The sequence below is a fragment of the Pezoporus flaviventris genome, unplaced genomic scaffold (assembly GCF_033815535.1).
Source record: "Pezoporus flaviventris isolate CSIRO_AGI_PZ_B2104156 unplaced genomic scaffold, CSIRO_AGI_Pfla_v1 ptg000001l, whole genome shotgun sequence".
Classification (NCBI taxonomy): Eukaryota; Metazoa; Chordata; class Aves; order Psittaciformes; family Psittacidae; genus Pezoporus; species Pezoporus flaviventris.
The window spans coordinates 57,724,185-57,746,517 of NW_026892549.1; the positions used below are offsets into that span (position 1 = coordinate 57,724,185).

At 51.9% G+C, this 22,333-nt stretch overlaps 1 protein-coding gene across 1 annotated transcript; it reads right to left on the reverse strand.

Annotated features, from left to right (window-relative positions):
• Nucleotides 1-1,515: 1,515 nt before the first annotated feature.
• On the reverse strand, nucleotides 1,516-21,966 carry COL6A1 (collagen type VI alpha 1 chain). The gene is made up of 35 exons (XM_061459633.1): nucleotides 21,688-21,966; nucleotides 20,875-21,004; nucleotides 19,746-19,946; nucleotides 19,340-19,499; nucleotides 19,055-19,177; nucleotides 18,940-18,960; nucleotides 18,771-18,791; nucleotides 18,624-18,668; nucleotides 18,263-18,316; nucleotides 17,530-17,574; nucleotides 17,404-17,430; nucleotides 17,066-17,092; nucleotides 16,915-16,959; nucleotides 16,631-16,684; nucleotides 15,833-15,895; nucleotides 15,432-15,494; nucleotides 15,250-15,303; nucleotides 15,126-15,161; nucleotides 14,944-15,006; nucleotides 13,304-13,366; nucleotides 10,804-10,866; nucleotides 10,350-10,412; nucleotides 9,895-9,945; nucleotides 9,774-9,809; nucleotides 9,267-9,329; nucleotides 9,050-9,115; nucleotides 8,423-8,458; nucleotides 8,059-8,095; nucleotides 7,422-7,430; nucleotides 6,616-6,749; nucleotides 5,503-5,612; nucleotides 5,090-5,273; nucleotides 4,631-4,805; nucleotides 4,219-4,248; nucleotides 1,516-3,540 (listed from the first exon to the last, which is right to left on the reverse strand). Exons 1-35 carry the CDS (start codon nucleotides 21,791-21,793, stop codon nucleotides 2,930-2,932), a joined length of 3,069 nt encoding a protein of 1,022 aa, XP_061315617.1. The 5' UTR covers nucleotides 21,794-21,966; the 3' UTR covers nucleotides 1,516-2,929.
• Nucleotides 21,967-22,333: the final 367 nt, after the last annotated feature.

Genomic DNA, 22,333 nt, shown 5'->3' on the forward strand with positions numbered 1-22,333 from the left:
TAGCTTTGGACGCTGCTTGACACCAGGCTCTGTTTAAAACCCTTTCTTCTGGATAAACTGGATTTTAAAGGAAATATTTGGATTTTCCTCATGGTAAAAACAACAAACACTCCAGAACTGAGGTTTGAGAACTGACATTTGTGGTGGTTTGGGATTTTCTTCCTCTTTCAATAAAGGGAAAGAGCAAGGGAATGGTTGCGGGGGGGGGGGGGGGGGGGGGGTGAAAGGAAGCAGTAAAAAGCCCTTCTGCCGCTTGGTTTCTTGGTTTTTTAGCTGAAAAGCTGTAAACCAGCCCTGGGTGTCTTTTCTATATCTGCATTTGACGTGGCCTAGCTGGGAAGGGGGGGGGGGAGGGGGTTCACACAGCCTCCTTTTCTGACCCTTGCCTTGCTGACAGCATTGCATCCCACTGGCTGGGCAGCCCTTACTGCTCTGTGTAACCCAGGGGCTTGTCCATGTCATGTTCCTTTCCCTGATGGATGATTCATGCCTTGGACTGTGGCAGGCCATGAAGAACTATTTCATGAGCTGTAACAATAACCATCTTTATGAGGGCAGAGATGAGGACAGTTTTTCCTCGTGACAGGAGTGTATGATGGGATATAAACTGCAGGCCCCCACAGAGGTGCTCCTCAAACTTTCCATCTGTGAGTGAGGTGTTCCCAGGGATGCGGGATGGCCACGGAGCCTTAACTGAGATGCTTGGCCCAGGAGACAACATGACTAAAAGGAGGACATGAGACATGTTACAGAAACAGGACATGAATGTGGGTTTCTGTCTGGGGAACGAGTGACTTTGTATGCATTGACAGTGGCAGTTTGGCCTGGGAGCTTCCCCCAAAACAGGCACCTTTCAGAGCTGTCTTAGGATGTAAACTGAATGTTTGGGGAGCACTGAGCTTGGCCAAGTTGCATCATGGAATACTAGAATGGGTAAAGACCATAGAGGAATGGTTAAATTTGGAAGGGACCTTAAAGACCATATAGCTCCCATGGGCAAGGACACCTTCCTCTAGACCAAGGGATGTTTGACATCTCCATCACGAGCTCTCTCTGCAGAGCAGCATCCTCATGTGCTTGAGAAATAAAGTATTAAAGAGAGATGCTGAACATAAGTAGAAAGCAAATGCAGCTTACCTCTTCACCTGATGCTCACTAACCCTCCCTCTGCACATGGTCTTCTGGAAACAATACCTATGTATGTATGTATGGAGGCAAACAGAAGCTCTGCAAGTAATTTCCCATTCTTTGAGAGTTCAGTGCTCTTCTCATCAATTCATTACACACTATTTAACAGATGCAGAGAATTCACAGTGTATTTCTCAAATCAGGGCATTTGATAATAGGCATATTTGCGATGCAAAAGCACTTGTTCTATCTTGTTCTATCCCTTACAGTACTATGGGAGAAGTTCTGCTGGAATCCCTGCAGATCGCAATAAGTTGTATTTTAGAGTGGCTTTTGGAACAGTCAGAACCCTGGCAATTAAAAGTCGGACAAACTTCCAAAGGGGTAGTGGAAAACAATTTATTTGACAAATTTCCAAAGTGGACCATTTTAGTAAAACACAGGCATAACATAAAACTAACCCATACAATGGGGCTTGGGATACAAAGTGAAGACTTTGGGATGCTGATACCTGGCAGTCACTGTTGCTGTCTCAGAAGCACATGGATTCATAGCAAGAGCACCAATGGAAGCGCTGAAACAACATCTCACCCAGACAAACCACATCTTCAGCGTGGTCCTGGAAATAACTGTGTAAACACCAGGGGCCCACATCACCCAGGCAGTGATAGCACCTTTGTCAGTATACCTGTAGGGTTGGAGTCAAAGACCCTGGCAGATAACAGCAGCCTTTCCCTTGGCTGGGTTGCGGATGAGGCTCTCATTCAATATCTAGTACAGTTAGTGGGTTTCCCTAGGTGCCTGACTCCTGGATGGTCCTGTAGAAACCTGGGAATTAGACACTTTTGCAAAAATAAAATAATTACAAAATCCCACTAACTGGGCTCAGAGAGGTTTTCCAGAATCTTGGACCTTGGACCATAACGCAAGTCGTCAGATTATTCATGAGGTTCCTGGTTCCACTGTAGGACCTTGAGATCAGTTAGTGAAGGAGTGCAGTTACATAGCTTCTTGTAGGGTTTCCCCCCTCCCCAGTGGCTGATGTCCAGCTTTCCTTTGGTCAGCATCCAGCCTCCCTGCTCTGAATGGGAATGTCAGTGCTGAGGGATGCTCCACCACCCACCTCTACCTCAGTTTGAGAACTCAGTGCCTCATTTCATGGAGGCCAGAGAGGCTTCCACCCACAGTCTGACTAATACAATCTAGCCCTCCCCACCAAGTATGGGGGATATGAATCAAACTTGCCAGCCATGACAAAAATCCCCTCTCAAAGTCTGCTGAAGTGTTGAACATTCCACTTGAAGCACAGCATTAGGTTCTGGCCATTGTGAGCTGGGCAAGTGCTCAGCCGGTGAAAGAAAGAAGCAAATAAACAGAACCCCTGTATCTGTAAAGAGCATCATCAGCCTTATGAGACCAGATTAGTTCTTAATGCTACAAAATTCCTCATCCCAATTCTCTTTTTTTGTGGCCAAAAACCAGTGGGATGAGGTTGCTACTGGTGCTCTAGTGTTTTATTGCTAGGTGTGCTTGTGTTTGCCCATTGTGGGGAGAGGGGGAGGCAGCCATTGGCAGGAAGGGAGGTCTGAGGCTAAGAGAGTAGAAGTGAAGATGATGAAGCAGGGGGAGAAAGCAGGGAACTGTGCACAGCCAGGCTGTGGCCCTATAGCCATCTGCATAGACACGAATTCCTGAAGTTGTCAAAAATACTGGATTTGGGGTTTTTTCTTTGGTTGTTTGCTTTCATTTTTTGGTGAGACAGAAGCAGGCAATGGCCTTGGCAAGAAACCCACCCGCATGCTCAGTCAACAGCTATTTTCCTGGACACAGTTTGGTAGAAGACCCCCCGCAGCAAAGAGGAGTAGTCGGGCACACGGAAAAGGTGGCGCTCCCCATAGACCACATCGTAATCCGCGCTCTTCCCCGTGACCAGGACCCGGATGTTGGGCTCGTTGGCTTGGCTGCCCACCGCCAGCACATAGATCTCAATGCCAGCCTGCTGAGCTTCCTGCACAGCCCTTTCAATGGCCCTGGCCGTGATGCCTTGAGAGTTGCCATCAGAGAACACCAGCACCCTCTTCTTGGCTGCGGCACGGGAGGAGCGCTGGTACAGCCCCGTCACGTACCGCAGGGCAGCATTGACGTCCGTGGCGTCATTGATGAACTCCATGTTGTCAATGGCTTTGGCGATGACCGTGTAGTTGTGCTGGAACTGAGCTTCCACCTTCTGTTGGTTCCGGCCACTGTACTGGACCACAGAGACACGCACGGAGTCATCAGCAGGCTTTCCAGCCTCCAGGAACCGCTCTGCCAGCCGCTTCACAAACTTCTTAGTGGTCTCAAAGTTCTTGCTCCCGACGCTGGTGGAGCTGTCCACCAGCAGAGTGATGTCTGCCAGCCCAGAGAAGGTGACTGCAAGGGGAAAGCCTTGTTAATGCTGGGCTTCTCCTGCTTCTTCCATGGGAAGCTTCCTGAGGAATCCCTGCTCTCTGGGTGTTTGCTAGCTTGGTTTGCCCTATCCCAGTGCTGTCCCGTGCTTGTCCTTTTACCTTTTTATTCCTTATTTACTGCATTCCCAGGTTCTTATCTGGGTTAGATCATCTAGTGGCTCTTGTTGATTCAATACATGTTCTTGCATGGCTGAGAAACCCACTTCATCTCCCTTGGCTGGGTTTTTTCCCATGATGAGTCTAAGGATTGTATACATTTCTTTCCAGGAGATGTATCCCACCAAATTTCTCTCCTTTCTCGCTTTTCTTGCACCTTTCCCAGGTACCCCTGCCTCAGTGCTGACTTTGTCTCATGCTCCCACCACTAACAGCAGTTGATCTCATTACCTGCCTCAGCTGAAATGAAGGTTAAAACATGGCACAGCCTCCTCTCCTCAGGTTTGAGGTGCCAGAAAAACAACTATCTAGGCTTTTCCCCCATGTGCTTTTTTTGGGTTTGGTTTTGGCTCCCTTCTCCAGCCCAGGAGCCTCCCTGTTTCAAGAGGTATCCAAGATAGGCATTCCCACAAACACAAGCTCCCATTCCTGCCCTTCATAGCACCCACAACCCTTGCATGTTGAACAAAGAGTCAATACTCACTCGGGCAGGTATAGTCCGGACACTTTTTCTCTGTTAAAGGAAATGGGAAAGAGTAATTTTCACCACCTTGCCCTGGAAAACCTCTTCTCCTACAGCTTCCCACAGAGCCATGGGAGGGACAATCACTTCATTCACAGCTACACTGTGGAAGGTGCTGTGAAAAGGCTAAAGGGGCACAGAGAAAGGCTGTGGATGGAGATGCCTTGCAGCAGGAGAGGAGCTGCCCCCAGCTGCAAAGTGTCCCAAGACACGAGATGTCCTCACTCCTTATTGAATTAAGCCTTGAAAGCTATTCTCTTCCCACAATGAGTGCTGAAGAGCATCACTGGGGAACGCAAGGCAGGGCAGCCTGCATCCCTCCCCTTTAGGCTGAGGCAATCCTCACTACCTCCACAGCCAATCTTTGACTCACCTTGGCAGACGTACGAGGTGATGTTCTGCAAGAAGGTGTCATCCAAGAGCTCGGCGTAGTTGTCCCTTTGAATGGACAGTCCTGGCCTGGTTGGTCTGCTTAAGCAGGCAATGTCATTGAGGTGATCGGGATTCGGAGGGTTCCGGAAAATGTCACCAATCCCAAGGGAAACCACCTGCAGGAAGATAAGAGTCCATCATCTCATCATAGAATCACAGTCTGGTTTGGGTTGGAAGGGACCTTGAACACTGCCAGGGATGGGGCAGCCACAGCTTCTCTGGGCACCCTCACAGGGAAAAGCTTCTGCCTAAGAGCTCATCTCAATCACCCCTGCTCTGGCAGGTTAAAGCCATTCCCTTTGTTCCTGTCCCTACAGGCCCTTGGGTAGCAAAGACATGGAGAGTGCCTGAGAGCTTCCTCTAATGCCCAGTGCTGCATAGCAGGTCCCTTTGCACTTACTGGGGTGACATCGCACAGGGAATTGAGTGGAGTAGGGTCCCGCAGCGTGTCAGAGCGCCCGTCTGTGATGACAATGGCAACACGCTTGTCCGAGGTGAATCTCCGCAGCAGGTTATCCCTAGTGAACTGCAGAGCTTCGCCAGTGTAGGTACCCCCTGCTATCCAGTTCAGGTTCTTGATTGCCCTGCAAGCACAGACACCAGTGAGCCTGCACGTGGTCCCTGCATGGGACTTTGGGTGGAAAACCGGCAAGCTCTTGGCCTCAGCACCACCTGCAACTGCTACTTTCAACTAGAGAACATACAACATCCTTGCAGTTGTAGGAGCTGATGGCCTGGAGATGGAGGATGGGAAGGAAATAGGTGTCCTTGGGTCTGGTCCTTGCATGATGTGCCAAGACCCCACAGACTCACTGTTTGAGTGCACCGATGTTGTCTATGTTGGCATCTCCCATGGCCACCAGCTCCTGTGTGTTGTCATGGCTGTACTGCACAACACCCACACGGGACTCTCCAGGTTCAAACTGTTCGGGGAAAAAAAGATGCCAGTTTTGGTCAGATACATCAGGGGGTCCTGGAGGCTCAGGAATCCTGTTGATGGTTTGTACTGAACCCCTTCAGTTCAAGCCCTTCAGGCTCTGCTGCCTCTCCAACAGGAGTGGATGCACATGGGTAAAACATGACCCAAACCCAGGTTCCTGGCTCAGTGATCCCGACACAAGCCATTGGCCATGGTGGGTGGCTTGGAATAGATCTTTCTTCAAAGCTTGTTTTCCTTCCAACACAGTGGTTTTGGTGCCCAGCTCTACCTTTCCAGCCAAAGAGACCCATGCATGTCCACACAAGCATCCAGCAGCAGCATGTTGTGACTTTGCAGCACATGTGCCTGGTGTCTGGTTATATATACATTATATGTATGGCTGGTTGTACCTTAAGACTAGATCCCAAACATCCCAGCCAAATCACAGAGGTAAATGGCGTTTCCCATGCACAGTAGGTTACTAGGCAAGAGTTAAGAGCAAGCATTTGTGTCCCTCTTCAGACTGAAAGGCTTATTATAGGGACCATATTGCTGGTTTGGGCTGAAAAGGTCCTTTTTAGCAGTGTGCTTAACTGATAACCTAACCCTAAGTCTGGGGGGAAACAAGAGTTCCTGGGGGGTTAGCCAGCAGAGTTGTAATACACAACGTGTTATCTTACTCCAGCCAGAAATCCTCAATGGGACTGGGAAGAGACTAATTGATCAGGCAAATGCCTTATGAGCTATTTGCTCTGGGACATAGGGGAAGAGCTCACACACAGAAGGAAGAGTCCCTTTGCCCAGGACGAGTGAAACAACTGTATTTTGGGACAAAAAACTGAGCTCTATCGCTTCATGAAGCTGGCAAGAACCAAGACCCAACCCCAGTTGTACACTTGAAGCTAAGCCTTGCAGAGGGTCTTTGGAGTGGAGGCACATCCCCACTTTCCTGCTTGATAACACGAGCGCACCCAAGTGTGCATCCATACATGTGATGGAAACCTCACCTTCACACGCTCATCCTTGCTCAGGCGGTCGATGACTTTGATGATGAAGTCCTTGGCAATCTGGAAGTTCTGCAGGCCAATGCTTTCCGAGCTGTCCAACACGAAGAGGAGGTCGACGGGCCCGCAGGTGCACTCTGCAGCAGGGCACAGGACTTAACCTCCTCTTTCATGTGTGTTTTCTATGTGAGCAGCGCGTTTTGCCAGGGAGCCGTGCCAAAGCGAGGAGCTGATGGCTGCTGTTAGTCCTGACCCAGTGCGTGTGCCTTATCTACATGCAAAGCAGGGGGGGAAAGCAGCAAAACAGCTGCAAGAAGACTTGAGTGTCACTTTACTAACTTCACTGTAGCATTTCCACACTGTGAGTACCTTTCAAACACCCCATAATTGTCCCAAAACCCAGTAAAAGCCTTTTTACTCCTTTCATTCACCCAGCCCAGGAGGACAGAGATGATGCTGGTGTGCTGGAGGAGGCTAACTCAGCTTGTTCTCCCCTCTTTCTCAGGCTGAAGAGCATCATGAGCCCTTGGCTCTTCCTTCAAGCTTTTGAACTGCAAACACAACCTGCTGGGACAGCATTAGAGAAAACACACCCAGCACATTCCGTTGTGCCCTGAATGCTGCTTCTGCATCCATGCAGCCTCCTCAGGAAGAGCTGCTCTCCCCTGCCTTGCTCAAGCTCTGTCCTCCCTCCTGGGCTCTCAGCACCGTCTGCATGGCAGAAGGCAAGGAGAAGGGGAAAGAAGGGGTGCAAGCAAGGAGAAGGGCTAGCAAATGCTTGCAGAGCAGCCTTGCAAAGTAACACTCACCACAGCAAGCTGGAAGAGAGGGGAGAGAAAGAGAGAACGTTAAAATGCTAGTCACAAGGCTTTTTGTGTTTCTGCAAACCCAAAGAAACCTCACTGGGACAACTGAAGCTCAGGGAGGTTTCCTTTCTGTTGGAAATACCCATCCCTCTCCCCTGTTTCACACTGGGATGCTCCAACCCGGAGCAGTAGAGCTCGGTTTGTGCACACACTGATGCGTTCATATTTAAATGAGAATCAAAGCTGATCCTGGAGGAATCAAGTAAATCACTGGAGTATGGAGCTCAGACTCGGCTCCCGATGTACCCTGTATCCACCAGCACTTCGTTACTAGCCAGAAACCCTTTGCACCATGTGTACTGCTGCTCCCCATGGCAGGACACCAGAGAAGAGGCCTTTGACTTCCCAAGAGGACAGTCAGGCCTGGCTATTTATGATCAAAACCCATTGTAAAATGGTCCACACAAAAACTGTGTCAAGAGAAGGAAAAGCCAAGTGCAAAAGAGTTGCTTCTTTGGGGATCTCCCCTCCTTCAGCTCATTGACTTAATAGTAACCAGTGGAAGAGGAGAAATGCCCATAGCATCCTTCTGCACGCTACCCCCTGAGCAGGTTAGGAGGGGTGGTATGGGGATACTCACAGCACATCTTCATGATTATGTCCAAGATTTCACATTCCTGCAAACAGAGGTGAAGATTTTTTGTAATAACAGTGAAGGCAGCCCCCAAGTGCTGCCCACCACCTCCATCTGCTGCTCTGCACCTTCAAAGCACAGGTCCTGATCTGGACATGAGTGATGGGCTGGCATGAAGGCAATCTGACCAGTGAGAGTTGCTGGGGTGGTAATGGGGAGCAGCATGAGGCTCCTCCAGCACTTGCTGGGATGGTAACGGGGAGCAGCATGAGGCTCCTCCAGCACTAACACCCTCACAGGAGCCATTGTGTGGGGCAGGGGAAGCACAGACCAATCAAAGCAAGCAGCACCCCTATCCCATCCTACTCACATCTGGTCCTGGAGGTCCCACAGGTCCTGCTGGTCCCTGTCAAATAGAAAAAGCAGTTACAAGAGCTGCCAGTTCCTATCTATGGCCTTCTCTGCTAATACCTTGCTAAGGAACAGAAAGGCTGGAAGTGTCTTTTTGGCTTCCCGCTTGCTGACCACTGGGCTTCGAGCAGGTACATCTGCTTGCTTGCAAGATGCCTTAGGGATGCACTGGGGTGAAGGGCAAGGAGACCCACTTCCACATGTGCCATGCCCACCAAGGCTTGACATTGACCCCACAGCACTCAGGTGACGGATGGATGGATTCCACTTGCCTGTCTTGTAGCCTCCAGGTCAATGTGAAGCAATGCAAGCAAGTGGTGACTCAAGAGGAACTGAAATGCTTTCAGGATGGTCCCTCCAAAAAACTGCTTTGCCCTTATTGAACATGATCACATGAGGACACTTGGCTTATGAAAGCATAAGTGTCTGCACTTTCTGCCCTGATTTTGGGATGAACGTGGTATTTCAGAGTCCTCTGTACCAGGCTGTAGTAGCAGGTTTGAAGAGCAGGTTTGTGGTGAACCTTGCTGTTGGGAGCCCCATCAGCCCCACGCATGGTGCAGACCCTGCCAGGGTCCTTACTTACTGGGCGGCCTTCTGGTCCCCGGTGGCCCTTCGCTCCCTTGATGCCCATGGGGCCAGGGTTTGGGTTCTGGAATGAAAACAAGACCAAAATCCACCAATCTGTGTGTGTCAGTGCTGCACCTTCCCCTCCACAGGTCTGCTGAACCCCTAACACATTATCTGAGGCTGCTGTATCCAACCGGAAGAGTTAGGGCTTCAGCTTCATACACATTACTCACATCATTGCCAGGGTCTCCAGCTTCTCCTTCATCACCTTTAGGACCGACATAGCCTTTTGTTCCCTGAAAAATAACACAGACAAGACTCTTGCATGGAGAACTATTGTTATACCATGGAAAGTGTGATGCTGCATCCAGTGACGCAGAGAAATGTCTTGGGAAAGGGATGGAGAGCAAAGTATAAGCTCCCTAGCACCCAACTGCAGTGCTATCGAGGGAAAGAGCTTCTTAGGTGTCTTTTAGTGTTATAGCGTCATCCCTGGGTGACACTATCAACCCCAAACTCTGGCTCCATTGAAAGCACTCATCCCAAGCTGCTGTCCTCAGGTGTTCACCTAGGCAGGATACTTCCATCAGAAGCATTCACTGCAGGGAGAGGTGGGCAGAAGAAAAAGAGTTTTGGAGGTGGAGGATGCTTCAGGAAGCCCATTTCACCATTCATCAAAGGGAGAGGCTGTAAGGAGCCAAAGAAGTTTCTGTTGGGTGTTGGGGAAGCAGCACACTTACATTGATGCCAGGGTCACCTCTGTCTCCTTGCTGCCCCTGGGGATGAAGGGAAGGAAGCACGTTAGGTGGGACAAGCAGCAATAATGGGCTTAGAGCTTCAGAACAGCACAAAAAGACTTACTGGGGCTCCTGTAAATCCAATTGTGCCATTCCCAGGAGGGCCATCTTCCCCCTGGGAAAGAAGGGGGCAATAGGTGAGATAATGAAAAGCAGATCCATTAGATAGCACAGCAGCTTGGGCAATTTATCTCCAGCAAAATAGGCAGGAAATATGGTACTGGTAGGTTGGACATGGTCCAGGCAGGCAAAAAGGCCTCTTTGCCTGTGTGTGATCTGCACAGCCGCTGAGAGGCAAGTGACACTGTCCCTCTCAGCAACTGGGGCTGGGAACAGAGAATGACTCTCGGAGCCTGCAGATTTGACATATATTCCAAAGCAGGCTGCTTGCAAGTTTTCCAGGCATCTCCTCTGTGTATGGACAGAGTTACTTCACTTCCTGAGCTGGATGATGCCGTGTGTCCTGTTGGACATCCTTCCCAGCGTGGCATGCAACCCCTCTGTGCAGATCCCACTCACCCTTTCTCCCATCAGGCCAGGGTCTCCAGGCAGCCCAGGTGCTCCAGGCAATCCCTTTGGACCCTGGAAGGAGCAGAAGAAGCAGTCAATCAGTGCACACACCATCCTTTGAGCTGGGAAGGTGATGCCTTCTGCGGCAACCAGCTACCATCACAAGCCCATCATGGGAGGTGTTTTTACTTATACAAGCGCAATGGAAAGCCCACAGATGGTTTTGTGATGGGAAACTCATGGTGTGGTTATACCCTCTCCATGAAATGGCTTTTGGCAAGCAGGGAATAAAGGCAGCCATGGCCTTAAGGATCCATTATGTCTGCCAGGAAGCTAGCACCCGAGTTTGTACATACAAGTTTCCAAGATCCCAGGGATTTAGGGACAATCCTAATGGGCATCATCTCCTGGGCTTCTCTTCATTCCCTCCCCTCAGAAGATGCAGTGATGAAGAAGCACTCACCTCATTGCCGCGGGGGCCATCATCTCCCCTATAGCCCTTGGGTCCTGGGGGTCCAGCCTCACCCTGAGGAAACACAAAGAGATCTTGCAATGGGGATTTGAGGTTGATTAACATGGGGTTAATGCAGATGGGGAGATGCTTCAGAAGCACAGCTGGTTTGCATGGTGGCATCGCATCAGCTGTGCCAGAGGTGCCACCAGGGCAGAGAATGGTCCTTGGGGATGCAAGTCACTCTGAAAGTGACACAGACATCCCTTCCATCTTCTGCTTAGTGCCAACAGCCCTCTGAAGGGTTTATTTGCCAGAAGATTGGTAACGATGGTGGGTAACAACCATGTAATGATGCTCTTCCCATGTGGATGCAGGCTCCTGGAAGCACTTGCTCAGTGGTACCCAGGCTTCAGCATTGCAGCGGTGGCTGCCCCACCCCTGGCAGTGTTAAAGGCCAGGTTGGACACAGGGGCTCGGAGCAGTGGAAGGTGTCCCTGCCTGTGGCAGGGGGTTGGAACCGAATGAGTTTTATGGTCCATTCCAACCCAAACCAGGCTGGGATTCTATGTGGGTAACAGAGGACTTAATGTTACGCAGTACAGAGCCTTGAACTGTTCAAGGGCATGTGAGCCTATTTCTGCACAGAAGCCCAGAAGAGAGAGAGCTGAGAAGGAGGGACAGGACCTCATGACTGCTCGCATCAGCCAAAGCTGGATCCACAGCACCCTTGGCTCACATAGTGTAATTCCCTCACGGCCCTGCAGGAGTTCATGAAGACGCAGGATTTGGGGTCAAAGAATCTTAAGCAGTTCCATGTCCATTACCTTTCTGGGTGTGACAAGAACCATGTGAGGGATGGGGCACCATGGCCAGGATGAGAGAGGGACCACCAAACCTGCCCATGAGGATCATGCTGACCTTTAGCTTCTCTTGGATGGAAAGAGGGTGATGGAGAGTCACAGGTTAGTGGGACCCCTTTCCCCTTGCCAAGACAAATAGGCTCTGAGAGCCAGAGCTTGCAGATCACATGGCTTGAAACACACTCGTGATTGCCAAAGCCCTGCACTTGCCCAAGCCCGATTACTCATTTAGTTCTAATCTGGCCAAGCAAAACCATTCTTTTGGAGCTGATGGAAAGAAAACTCTTGCTTTGCAACTGCTTTTGAAATCCCCTGGAGCAGTGGAGGCACTGGGGCAAGTCCCTGGCCTGGGGAAGCATTGGAGATGCTTCTGTAATGCTTCCTCCTTTGACAGCAGTTTGTCCCAAGTTCAGTGCCGGGGAAGTTATAACCATGTCCCACAGGCTCAGGAACATCAGGGAGACTGCTCCTTCTCCTTTGTCCACTTCCTCAAGGGAAGGCTGGAGGGAAGCAGGATCAATCCCAGTCTCCATGCTTCCACACACACATCTCCCAGGCTTGTGTCTGGCATCTTCTGTGCAGTCCTTCTGCCTTGAACCTAGGATGAGCCTCTACCATGTGGAGAGCAGCTCCAGCCCTCCTTCCTTTGCTGGTGTCTGCCTGAAGCACTGGTCCCTCACACACACACATCCTTCCTACCAGGGCCACCTCCACCGCGACAGTGTCCCCATATGGCCCATGCTGGGGATAACATGAATGCAACAGTGGCTGTCCCATGCTCCACATCTCCTTCATGGCTCTTGGTCGATCATAAAGGAGTTCAAAATCTGTCTTGTCTTTATCCTCACGCTGGTCTCCATGTTTCAACCTTCATGGATGTCCTGCTCCACCAGTGTGGGAACGTTTGTGTCAGTCACTTCCCTGTCTCTTGGGCTCCATCGCAACTCTGGTTGTGTGGAGAGAAGCTGTCCCACAGATCCCTGTCCAAGGGTGCTGTCAAGGATGCTTGTTTAGTTGCAAAGACCCTGTTGGCCATTGCAAATCAGTGATATTGCCATGGAGGATTAACCCAGCAACACCTCCAGACCCAGACTTTGGGAAGAAAGAGCCTGTAACTGAAAGCATGGGATGCTTTCCTCAGGCTGGAGGTAATCCAGAAAGCCCGTGGGGTCTAAGACCTGCGCCTTGAGGCACACAAGGACAAGCAGAGCAGGAGGGCCAGGCCTTGCAGCAAGCAGACTTGAGGAGAGCTGGCTTTGGGACAGATGTCTCTGCAGATGCCAAGGGTGTCAGGGACACTGCTGGGCCCCCATCAGGCTTATCCTCACTGACACAAGATGTCCCATTGACTCCCTTGACCTACGTGACATTTTGCGCATCACTGCTGCTTGTGCTTGCCCATTTCCAAATCTGTCAGACACGTCGGCATGAGTTCCCATGGGATTGGGAAATGGCATGGAGGTTGCTCCATCTCCATTCTTACAGCCTTGTCCATATCCCCACTTCTCCAAGAAATCCCTGCCTCTTTCCACTAGGTTTGCTACCCAGTGTGGAAGATGCGGTGGCATCAGTCAAGCCCCTGGCCCCACTCTTCCCAACGGCTCTAACCACTTCCACTTGGGATCCAGAAGGTTAAACCAAGATCTTACCTGGTCTCCAGGTGGTCCAAGGGGTCCTTCCCGCCCTTGATCGCCTGGTGGTCCAGGCTCTCCCTGAGAATGAACACAGAGGGTATGAGGAACTCAAAGAGGGACAGGCATAGGGTACAAAGGGCTCTGCATGTAATGGGGAGCAGGGATGCAGCACTGATGGCACATGTGGGATAGGAATTGGGAGAGAAAACTATCAGAGGTATTGGGAGAGCAAAGACAGGCTGGCGTGGCCAGCTCCAAGCTAAGAAGACAGCCCCAAGAGAAAGACCTGGAGGGTGGGAGTGCTTCCCTCTAGGCGATAGGTTTCAACCTATTTTGTGCCAGAAAAGCAAATCCGTGCAGGGGTCCATCTTGCAAAGTTTCTGCAGATACACAGAGAGGATCCCAAAGCCACAGAGTGGCTCTTCCCAAACGCATTCTGCATACATGTGCTGCTGTCCCCATGCACAGCAGAGACTCCTGTCTAGCATCCTCCTTCTTCCACCTCCTCTTCCTCCACTCTGCTGTCCCTCTGGAGCTAAGGCAGTTTCCAAAGGAATGAGCTGGTAGATGGGGAGGGACATTCCCACCTCTCACTGCTGATGCTCTCCCGTCTCCTTCGCCAACACTCAGCACCCTGGGTTGGCTCCAGGCACCTTCCCCATCTAAACTCACAACCATGAGCCTTGGACATTGACAGGGATGGGGCAGCTTCTCTGGCCAGCACCTCACCCCCTCATAGGGAAGAACTTCTCCCTTAGTGCACCTGACTTAAAGCTTATTGACCCCAAAGCTGTTCTTTGCAGGCTGGAAGCTTGCAGATGCCTAGAGCCAAACAGTAAATACAAAACACAACTTCCAAAGGGCCCTGAGCATCAGGGAAGGACGTTTCTGGCGAGGTTACACAGCCTCGTGCTTGGACTGAAACTTGGAAGGAAGCAGCCCATCATCTGCTGAACAGTTTAACTCCAGGACACTGGTGTGCTCCATCTCCTGCACACATCTGCCCCGCACACGATGGGGAGCAGCAAGTGCTAAACATGAAGGGGGAATACGCCATAAGTGGATCTTTACCCCCTTCCTGGAGCCAGCAACGGGCACAAGACCAGTGCTGGTGGTACTGGGACACCCCCTGGGATGCTACTGCTGGCTCCCACTGCCCCAAACCCCTTGGTCCCTCACCACATGTTTGTCCTGGCTTGCTGAGTGCTCTGCTGCCTGTCCCTCCCATGCTTGTGTTCAGTGACTCATGCCCTGACAGCAGGAAAAATACTTTCCCTAGTGATTCCCACCCAAAAATGGGACGGAAGGGTGTTCCTGCACACACTGCTCGGTGGCATCCGCACCAATGGTACCCCATGCAGAGCACCCGGAGGACACCTTGTCCTCCTTGCTCTCCATCAACTGGTGTTTGCTGTCTGCCCTCTGGGCACGCTCTCCTCTGGGTTTTGGCTTCTTGGTGATGAGCTGCCAACATAAAGGGGTGATTGCTGGGGGGACACCACCAGATTCTCCCCTTGGCTAGCAGGGAAAGGCACCGAGCTTGCTTGTTGCCTCACAGGCTGGTGGAGTTCACCACTGTCCACCTATTTCCAGCCCCTGGCTACGAAGTGTGACCCTGTTTGTAAGCAGAAAAGCTGCCCCATGGATGCAGTTACCGGCTCTCCTCTTGGCCCACGGTCACCCGGTGAGCCCAGGGCTCCTCTTTCTCCATTGCTGCCCTGCAAAGGGATGGGAAGAACACCAAATCAGGACTCTCCTCTCATTGCTCATCTCTGAGCGGACTCATCCCCAGCCCTCCTCATCCTTATCCAATGTGGTGCCTGGTGTCCTCACTTACCCGTTCTCCAGTAGGACCATCTGGGCCTGGAGCACCCTGTGGAAGAACAAGAGGGGAGGTCAATATGTGGTGGGAATGGCTGACAAGATGCATGGATGAGGGGCATGGTGGGCAGAGGGCTCACCTCATCACCTGTTTCTCCTGCTGGTCCAGGCTCACCCCGGTTCCCAACAGCACCCTGTATGAGCAAGCCACAAGCAATCAGGATCAGTGATCAGGTTTTGGGGTGAAGCTTTTACCTTGGACAAGCTCTGCTCCAAAGACAAGGATGGAGCACCCATGCTCATGCATGGGTGCTTCACCCACCTTCTCTCCAGGGCTGCCAGGAATTCCCTGTCGGCCAGGTTTTCCATCGTCACCAGGCTCTCCCTTCACAAGGACACAAGGCACAATTAGGACTGCATCCAGCATACAGCACACAGCAGTGGATTTTGGCCCCCACAAAGGCCATCAGGAGCCTTTGGTGTACTCCAAGCCCCCCATTCCCAGCGGATCCTCCCCAACCTGCCCAGCACAAGCCACCTTTTCACAGCAACCCCCCCAATATCTCAGGGGTGTTATGGGCACTATGGGAACCACATAAGGTGATTGCCATAGGCTTGCTCCATGGGCGAGGATGCCAGAAATGGGTAAGTCACCACCTCTCCTTGCAGGAGAGGGATTCCCAGCATCCTTCCTTCAATGTGAGGATGGGCAGAGTGGCTCACCTTTCCTCCCTTGGGTCCATAAGCACCAGGATCTCCCTTCGGTCCTGGTGGGCCTTGAGCTCCCTGTTGAAAAAAGGCAGCATCACTGAGAACAAAACCAGCATCACCGAGAACAAAACCAGCATCACCATCTGTAGGGAACTAACTGGACATGGAGCAAGCATCCCAGCAGTCAGCATCACTATCTGTGAGGAACTGTCATGGAGCAAGCATCCTGGCATCCAGCATCACTATCTGTGGGGAACTGGGCATGGAGCAAGCACCCTGGCATCCAGCATCACTATCTGTGGGGAACTGGGCATGGAGCAAGCATCCCAGCAGTCAGCATCACTATCTGTGAGGAACTGGGCATGGAGCAAGCATCCTGGCTCTTAGCTCCCCAGCAGGAGGGGAACGTGGACTCCGGAGCAACACAGGGATGGCATGGTATTCGTGGAGCCATGCAAGTATCACTGTTGACTACGGTGCTCAAACCCTGAGCAGCTCAAGTTGAAACAGCAGCAAAGCTGGTTGTTGGGCTGCTGAGGATGGACTGCACTGATTATGGGTACCACTATGGATGTGTCTTTGCATCTGGATGCATCTATGCATTCTGGGAGCACAGAAACAAGGAGGGAAACTAGAGAAACACAATGCCCAGAGAAACTGTGGCTGCCTCATCCCTGGCATTGTTCAAGGCCAAGTTCCAATCACAGCAACTACCTCCCAACAGGTCCCTTTCTTGGGGATCTCCCCATTTCCATGCACTCTCCATGCACTATGGTTTGTTCTCATGCAAGGGGCACCCACAGTACATACATCAAATCCAGGTGAGCCTTTGCAGCCTGGTAACCCAGGGTATCCAGCTTCACCCTGTCAGACAATGAAGGAGTCTCCATGAGCAGTGCAATCAGGGGAAGATACCCCCCTGTCCCCCTCCATTCCATACCTCCCAGATACCCAAAAGAGACATTCCAACTGTGTCCCTGGCTTGAAGGTGAACTAGAACCCCATTGCCCCATGTGGGACACTTTATTCACAGATCCCACAATGGATTTGGAAGGTCCTTAGGCTAAGCAAAGTGCCCCAGCCTGGAGATTTACCTTCATGCCATCGATGCCATCAATTCCACGCCTGCCCTTCTCACCCTGAAATGAAGAACAGTTTCTATGAAGACCCTTCATGGGTCTTCATCTGATTGATGCCTGGGGGCATCGTCCACAAGGAATAGATGGTGCAAAACCAGAGACTGACCTTGGCTCCTTTGGCTCCTCTCGAGCCCTGCAAAGGGAAGGAGAGAGATGTCAGGCCCTGTGCAGAGCAGATCTGTCCCCTCACTGTGCTGCAGTCCCCATGCCAGCATGGGCTGATGGTGCACCACCAGTCCTTCCTGCTGTGTCTGCCTTGTGCCCACTACATGGTGCTTGTCTAATCTCTAAGGCTGCATTGGCTCCAAACTGGCTGATCCACTCGGATCATTGTTTCTGGCACGAGGGATGGATGTGCGAGCACACAGCAGACCCCAACACCATGCAGCTGGGGTAACCAAGCAGGGGACACAGATCTTCCCTCAGCATCCTTGCTGTCCTCACCTTTTCTCCTCGACTTCCTTTGTCACCCTGGAGATGGAAAGAGAGAAGAAAACGGGAGGATGAGAAAGCAGCACAAAGCCTGTGGCCCATCTAGAACCACCCCTGTGACCCTGCAACCCCATGTACCTTCATTCCTTGGTAGCCAACAGGTCCCATGTCCCCTGGCCTGCCCTAGAGAATAGAAACATGGTGTTAGGGATGCAAACATCATCACCACAGGCCAGTGTTACCCCAATCACCATAGCAGAGGCTCTCCCATGTCTTCCTACGTGGAAACATGGAACCATTGCGGAGGGCAGAGAGGAGCTGCCTTCACCTCCACCATCTCCAGCCCTTGCTGAGGGTGATGGGAAATGGGTTCTCTGGGACACACATGGATGAAGGGAAGGAAAAAGGCGTGGCAATGAGGGTTTCCAGCTTGGGAATGCACGGGATGAGTAAATGCCCACTCACGTGTGTGGGAGAAACACACCTCCTAAAATAAGTGTACCTAATGAAAGAAGGAAGGGAGGAGAAGGGAAATAGTTTCCTCATGCTATTAGCTTACTATTTACCAAAGGCTCCCCTGTAACACTGCTGTGCTTGTGTCAGAGGGAGCCCAGAGTCCACCCCAGGGCTGGCACACATGAGTCAGAGACGTGTCCTCCAGGCTATATTGGATGAGGAACAATGAAGCCTTGTGGCAAGAGGAGGGGCCACCCTGCTGCCCACCAGAGGCCACTGCTTGGCAGGGTGGTTGTGGAGGGAGACACTGGACAGTGACCATGGAGACAGGATGATGTAGGAGCTGGTCGGGATGTGCCCAAGTGGTCAGGCCAGAAGTGGCCAATAGAGTCACCAGTGCTGGTTCTTTACTTACTGGGTCTCCAGCTACTCCTTTCTGGCCAGGAAGACCTGGTTTGCCCCTTTCTCCCTGCAATACAGGACAGAAATAGAGTTAGCTCCTCATCCCCAGGAATGACCTGTTGAAAGGAGAACAAGGAGAGCAGTAGCAGTGATGCCCTATGGTTGTGAGGAGCAGATGATGCCATGATGGGAGCATGGTGCAGGTCCTTTTCCTGCTTGCGGTAGCAGGGTGGAGCTAGATGATCTTTAAGCTCTCTTGCAACCCAAACCATACTATGGTTCTATGATCTATCTCTCCATAGGTCAGTGCTAAGGTACCAAAGACCCCATGGATGTCTGAGTATCCCACCTCCTGGCCATAGTCAATCCCTCACCTCATGGCCTGCATCACCAGGAGGTCCAGGAGGCCCTCGGGGAGGCTGTGGAAGGGAGATGTGGGTTAGACCAGCCACAGAGGCACAGCCTGGGGCTATGGGGATGCAAGGGGAAGGGGACAGGGGGTCTCAAAAGCCCAAACTCACCTGACACTCGAAGGAGCAGCACTGCCCAAAGAGGAGAAAACAGCATTATAGATACAGCAAGCAGCACCCAGGGCTGCCTGCAGGGGAGGGCTGTGCCATTGAGCCCCTGTTTGGCTGTGGTGACCCACAGGGGACCTGCTCAGGCACAGGGCTGGGGAGGTACACTCACCGATTGCTCCGTGTTAACCTTCTGCAAGACAGGAGAGCAAAGAGAAGGGGTTTGAGAGGGATGGGTGAGCCCCACGGGAAGGGACGGGCTGGGGAAGGGGGTGCTGGGTGCTCACAATCATATCGATGATGGTGTTGATGGTCTCCTCCACGTCGAGCTCCCGCGTTGGCTTCAGGCTGGTGGCAGTGAAGTTGCGTCGGTAGGCATGGTCTGTGGCGATGATGTTGAGCCGCTGGTCCTATGATGGGGAGGGCACAGTGACACCTGCAGGTACCCATGCAGGATCCATCCCCACAGGGGACCTGCATCCTTCCCTCCCAGAGCATCCTTTGTCACACTGGGGTCTTTGTGGTCCCATTGGGAACCCCTGCAGGGAGCATCACTACTGCATGGTCCCTACCAGGTGGTTGGGGGAGATGGCGACGGAGAACACTTTGATTCCCAGATGTTTGGCTTCATTGGCAGCATCATCCAGGCCTCCACAAGGCTCCTTGTACCCTTCCAAGGGGTGTCCATCAGTCACCACGATTAGGTATTTATTCTCCTTGTGATGGGAGCCACTACAAGGGTTTAAAACACCAGTTTTAACTGATTCAGCCAGAGAAGAGTGGCTTGGGCACCTCTGGACACGCTGCAGACTATGGTCAAGGGATGCCCTCACCCCAGGAAAGCAGGAGTGCTAGGAACCTGTCACCCCCATGTCCATTCTGTGCTTAGGTGACCTCCTATCCCATCCTGGGATAGGGACAGGAGCTCCCAGTGCCCATCCACCATGGCCACACCACCAGCATCATCCACTGCCTTACCCGATGAGCAGCTCCTCGATGCCCCGCTTGATGGCACAGTCAGTGTAGGTGCCCTTCCCGATGTAGTTCACAGCCGAGACACGGTTCTTCAGCTCATTCTGGCCGCTGGGCATCGAGGTGAGGCTCTTGATGAGCACAACCTCATCGCTGTAGTGCAGTGCTCCAGCATTCCACACCAGGTTGCGGTCGCAGCGGTAGTACCTGCCCGGATACACCAGCATAGGGGCTATTAGGACCTTCATCTGTACCCTGCCATCACCTCCACTGTATCTTCATTGGCCCACCATGCCAAACATTGCAGGGCTTTACTAGGGCTCCTGCTCTCCTGCAAGCAGGGATGTGCTTCACATGCAAATCCCAGCCACAGAACCATAGGAGCAGGTCTGTTTGGAAGGGCAAAGGGCTGCCCAAAGGTCGGATAGCTGGGTACAGAGGCTTCCTGAAGAGGTACCAGGCTGCAATGGCTGAATCTGAGCAGGAGAAGCTGAGCCAGACAGGGAAACACCACACACAGGACTGTGATGAGATTTCCACTGCTGGGTGTGTTAAAATCAAAAGCATCATAGATTGGTTAAGGTTAGAAAGAACTTTAAGATCATTTAGTTCATCTCAATTTCTCCTCTGTCAGTTTGAATCCATCACCCCTTGTCCTATCACTACAGCCCCTGATGAAGGGTCAGTATCCTTGTAGGCCCCTTCAGATACTGGAAGGCTTCTATGCCTCCTGCAGAAGGTTGCTCTGATGGATCAGTGTGTCCTGTGCACTGACACAGCCTGCATCTGAGTGCTGGGTTTAACACCAGGAAGTGCCTTTCTCCCCACCAAGCACCCAGGTTGTGGTGGGCCTGAGCAGCCAGTGGCACGGCGATCAGCATCACTTTGGCACTACAGAATAACCATCCATATCTGCCACTGCAGGAAGCTGTTTCTTTTCAGATGGTGACTGCAGGCAGCCCTGCTAAAGGCCAGAATGGGATGGCTGTGGACTGGAAGAGGGAAGAGATCTACCCCCCCCATCATTAACATCCCTGCTTTTCCCCTCTCCCTCAACAAATGGCCAGCCTCAGCATCCTACCCAGCACCAGGCTCAGAAACTGGAGCATCCTGGCCAAACCCCCGGGGGACGTACCTGCTCGTCAGCTTATCAATGAACCGGTTGGTGAAATCTTTCACTTGGGAAACCAAGTCCCCAAAGGGCTTCACCCTAAGGGCAACACTCTCCGAGGTGTCCAGCACGAAGAACAGGTCCACAGGACAGTCTGGGAAGAAGTGGAGAGGCAGGATTGGGATCGTGGCCCTGCTGTATTGCCTCCCTGGGCTGTGTTAAGGGGCTGCACTCACATCCTAACCCCACGCAAGCACAGACATGTCTGAGATTGCTCATTTTGGCATTAAGGGTAAACCAGATATTAAAGCATCACTTTGTGAAAGCATTTAACAGCTTTCCTCTCCGTGTTTATCCATTTACATTCAAAGAGTGTCTTTGCAAGACCAATACTGGTTATATAAAATAACATGCAGATGCAGCTTACAAAGTCATAAACCCAATAGCAATGAATGCAACGAGAAACTAGGGATTTTCTGGCACATCCTGGCACAAATACCCCTTTAGAAGAGAGCAAAAGTGAAAACACTTCTTAACAGCCAAACAGCAATGTCAAACCAAAACTAGTTCAGAAAGCTAAACCAGTATCAATGTTATTCCCTCTCCTACATCCTATGGCTACTGGCAACACCTCCCAAGGCAGAGCCAAGGAGAAAGAGCCTGAAAAGCATTAGAAGTAGGTACTTGCTACAGATCCCTCTCCTCAGCAAACACAATGTCCCAACGTAGCTGTGGGCTGCAGCAGAGGCATCCGCCCAAGAGGGGAACAAGCAACCGGACTTCTCTGCTGATCCCAAGAGGAATAAAGCACACAGGGAAGCAGCAGCCTGGACTTACCTTCAGTGCTTGCGACCCGGGTGGTGATTTCACGCTGAGCCCACGATTCCCCCCCCAGGAAGCCGGCCAGGAGCAGCAAAGTGAACACAAAGTCTTGCAGGATCATTGTGCTCGGCTCAGATTTCCATGAAGCTGGAATGAAGCAGGAAATGAAAGGCAGGGAAGGAGAAGCCGGCAGCCGGGAGATGCCGCGATCCAGAGGCAGGAGTCGCTGAAGATGTATTTTTACTACTTTTCCCCCCTTGTTTCTGTAGGAGGAAGGGCAGGGGAAGGGTGAGGAGGAGACTTCCCAGCCTCAGCACTGAGGGAGGGATCAGGGGATGTCAGCTCTGAGTCAGGAGTGCACGAGGCACCTCTCCTCACCCTATCTGTGGATGTCGCTGTACCTGCGATGTTACCCTGGCAGCCAGCGCTTCATGTGCAGGAAGCCCTGCATCAGCATCTACATCCCCACTCATGAGGCTTATCCTGCTCTGTGGAGCAGGGGAGGGCTCAGGGCACCAGCCATGCTGCTTCCTGACTAAGGAAACTGAGGCAGGGGGACAGGCATTCCCATTGCATCCCCACCTGCATGGGAGCTGGCTGGTGTTGTCCTGATAACCAGGGGAGTCCCAGCAAAGGGAAGAGATGGAGCTGTCCCACCCAG

Bases quoted from the DNA above. Each gene is read 5' to 3' on its own strand.
- COL6A1 (XM_061459633.1), bottom strand. From the start codon at position 21,793: ATGATCCTGCAAGACTTTGTGTTCACTTTGCTGCTCCTGGCCGGCTTC. The intron at 18,961-19,054 runs GTGAGCACCCAG...CCTGTCTTGCAG, and splicing joins ACACCATCATCGATATGATT to AAGGTTAACACGGAGCAATC. The intron at 15,162-15,249 runs GTGAGCCCTCTG...GTTCTTCCACAG, and splicing joins CAGGAGAAACAGGTGATGAG to GGTGCTCCAGGCCCAGATGG.